The following is a 2,549-nucleotide window of genomic DNA, read 5'->3' as shown; positions in this document are numbered from 1 at the left end:
TAAAGTTTATCTTGGGGTGAATAGTTCCATGAATTATGAATACTGTGTGGATATGAAGAAGAGTAACTTTTACTTGGTCTCAGATCTACATACATTTCTATGCTGGCATTCTAGCACAGGTAGGTGAGCAAGCCCAGCTGAGCGTCTTAGACAAAGCATTTTACCACCTGGTTCTCACTTAATCTCAGTTACTTAATTTGTGTTACCTCACAAATAATCAAATAAAAAAGGCATATAGAAATGCTTTCCAAGTAATGAAGACACATAAATACCAATGATTATTCTTATTTTTAAATTATTACTATCACAAGTATAACTTCATATTTTTCTAAAACAAAGTAGAGGATATATTTAATTTTATTTTAAAATTAAGAACTTTTTGAAGAAAAATTTGGAGAATTAAATTATATTATTCTCAATTTGTCAGCCCAAATTGCCTATCTTTCAGTTCATGTAATGAAGACCTGTATAGGGAAACTGGGCAAGCACAGGTTAATTACATGGTCCCTTAGGACCCTCTGCCTTGCTGTCCCCCTCTTTCCACCCGCTCTTCTTACATTTCTTCATCTTCCTTTCCTTCCAGGATCCATCCCTGGCTCATATCTCTATTGTTTCATAGACAGAAAAAGTGGGTTTGTAAAAACCAAAGTAGAAAAGCCAAGTGGTTTAAAGGGGAGGTGAAAGAAAGATTACTCTAACCTTCAACAACATTATTAACCACGGCAGCTATCACTCTAATTTTGTGTGGTAGTGCAAGTTTCACCTGCTTCTCCAGAGCACTTCCAATTTTCCCTTCTTCCTCATCGCACCAGAGCATCCTTGTCCGCCTTGATTTACACACTAGGCGCAGTGGGCACAGTGCCGAGGGCCTGCATTGCTTGTAGGGCTCATAAAAATTGTTTCCTTAAAAATTAGAAGAAAAGCAGACTTTTAGAATAGGGGGAAATGCTTTAAATTTTAATCCAAACTGAATTACGTTTATCTTTGTATCATATGGCTATAAAATACATTTTTAATATTTTTATAAAAGGAGGCACTCACAAAAGCAACAACACTTAAGGCTCACAAGCCATAATGCAGCTCTGCTCACTGCTGATTCTGACTTCCCTATGGTTCGGCCACCTATGTCTGTCAGTCTTCCCCCAAATCTCTGTAATTCTCAAGAATAACAACTGACGCTTAATACACATTTTTGAGAACACAGCAAGCTAAATTTTGGGGATTCAAAGATGAAAAGACGTGATTTCTGTCTCCTAGAGGGTATACAGATTAGGGATGAAAAGAAATGGTGCAGGAAAGCAGAAGGACCACTACTGAGCAGGACCATGGATCCAGCTGAGGCTAAAACTGTAAAAGTGAATTAGTTCCAATTGACACAGTGGAGTGATGTTCTTCAGCAACAGTTGGTAGCCCAGGACAAGTATCAGATGAAAAGGATATTACATATATTCCTGTCTGGAAAAGGAGTCAAGATTCATGGTAAAGATAAGGAGGCTTTCTTGCAAGGCTTTTTAACTAACTGGACAACTATCAACACAGAGTGAAGAAGGAGCAGGTACTGGGAATTTTGTCTAGAAACTGGGCCACAAATGGAGCCCACAATGTTTGATAGTCAATTTCTTCTTTCACTTTGCTTAATAAGGGTCTTTTCTCTATTTTTCCCTTTCTTGCTCCTCACTCCGACTCAGCTGACCACATTGGCGCCTATGGCATAAACGTCTACCACACATATGGTCCCTCTGGCTACTTTACCCATGAATTTGATGGAGATGAAGAGTTCTACGTGGACCTGGAAAAGAGGGAGACTGTCTGGCGTCTGCCTGTGTTTAGTAAATTTACAAGTTTTGACCCTCAGGGTGCGCTGAGAAACATAGCTACAGTGAAGCACAATTTGGAGATCTTGATTCGAAGGTCCAACTCTACTGCTGCTACCAACAGTATGTGTCCCCACTCTGCCTCTCTTTATTAATCTACCCTTCATACCAGGCCTCACTCCCTTTTCCCTAGGGATAGATACCCTTCACCACTCTATAAAACTCTCTCCCTTCCAAGGAGTCACCACATTTTCTCATGGTAATAGCTGAACCCTCATCCTCTGCCTTCTTCCAACTCACGTATTTCCATATGATAGAAAGATCCCTACTCCCATAATGCAGTCTTTGAATATTTCATGGAGAGGTCCCACAGACCTCCCACTTGACAAGCAGGTCATCAAAAAACAGAGGGACAGGGATAAAGCAGAAGCAACACATGGTGCCTCCCAAACAGAAGCGAAGCAAGAGCTCCTCCACTATTAGACTGGGAGACATTGCTGGGAGGGCTCCTCCAGAGGCAATGGGCAGTGATATTCCCATTTCACATCTGTGCTGTTTCCTCACCACAGAGGTTCCTGAGATGACTGTGTTTCCCAAGTCTCCTGTAATGCTGGGCCAGCCCAACACCCTCATCTGTCACGTGGACAACATCTTTCCTCCTGTGATCAACATTACATGGCTGAGGAACGGGCACTTGGTCATAGAGGGTATTTCTGAGACCAGCTTCCTCTCCAA

General features: G+C 41.3%; 1 protein-coding gene across 1 annotated transcript in view; it reads left to right on the top strand.

Moving 5' to 3' along the window:
* LOC104992400 (SLA class II histocompatibility antigen, DQ haplotype D alpha chain-like) overlaps positions 1-2,549 on the top strand; it is a 4,512-nt gene that overhangs the window by 412 nt on the left and 1,551 nt on the right. Inside the window, exons 2-3 of the mRNA XM_010845262.1 lie at positions 1,689-1,937; positions 2,384-2,542. Coding sequence (XP_010843564.1) covers positions 1,689-1,937; positions 2,384-2,542 — 408 coding nt within the window. The remainder of the gene's footprint in view (positions 1-1,688; positions 1,938-2,383; positions 2,543-2,549) is intronic.

Source organism: Bison bison, unplaced genomic scaffold, assembly GCF_000754665.1.
Source record: "Bison bison bison isolate TAMUID 2011002044 unplaced genomic scaffold, Bison_UMD1.0 scf7180017864214, whole genome shotgun sequence".
Lineage (NCBI taxonomy): Eukaryota > Metazoa > Chordata > Mammalia > Artiodactyla > Bovidae > Bison > Bison bison.
Note: the sequence above shows the minus strand (reverse complement) of the source record. Positions and strands in the feature narration are given on the sequence as shown.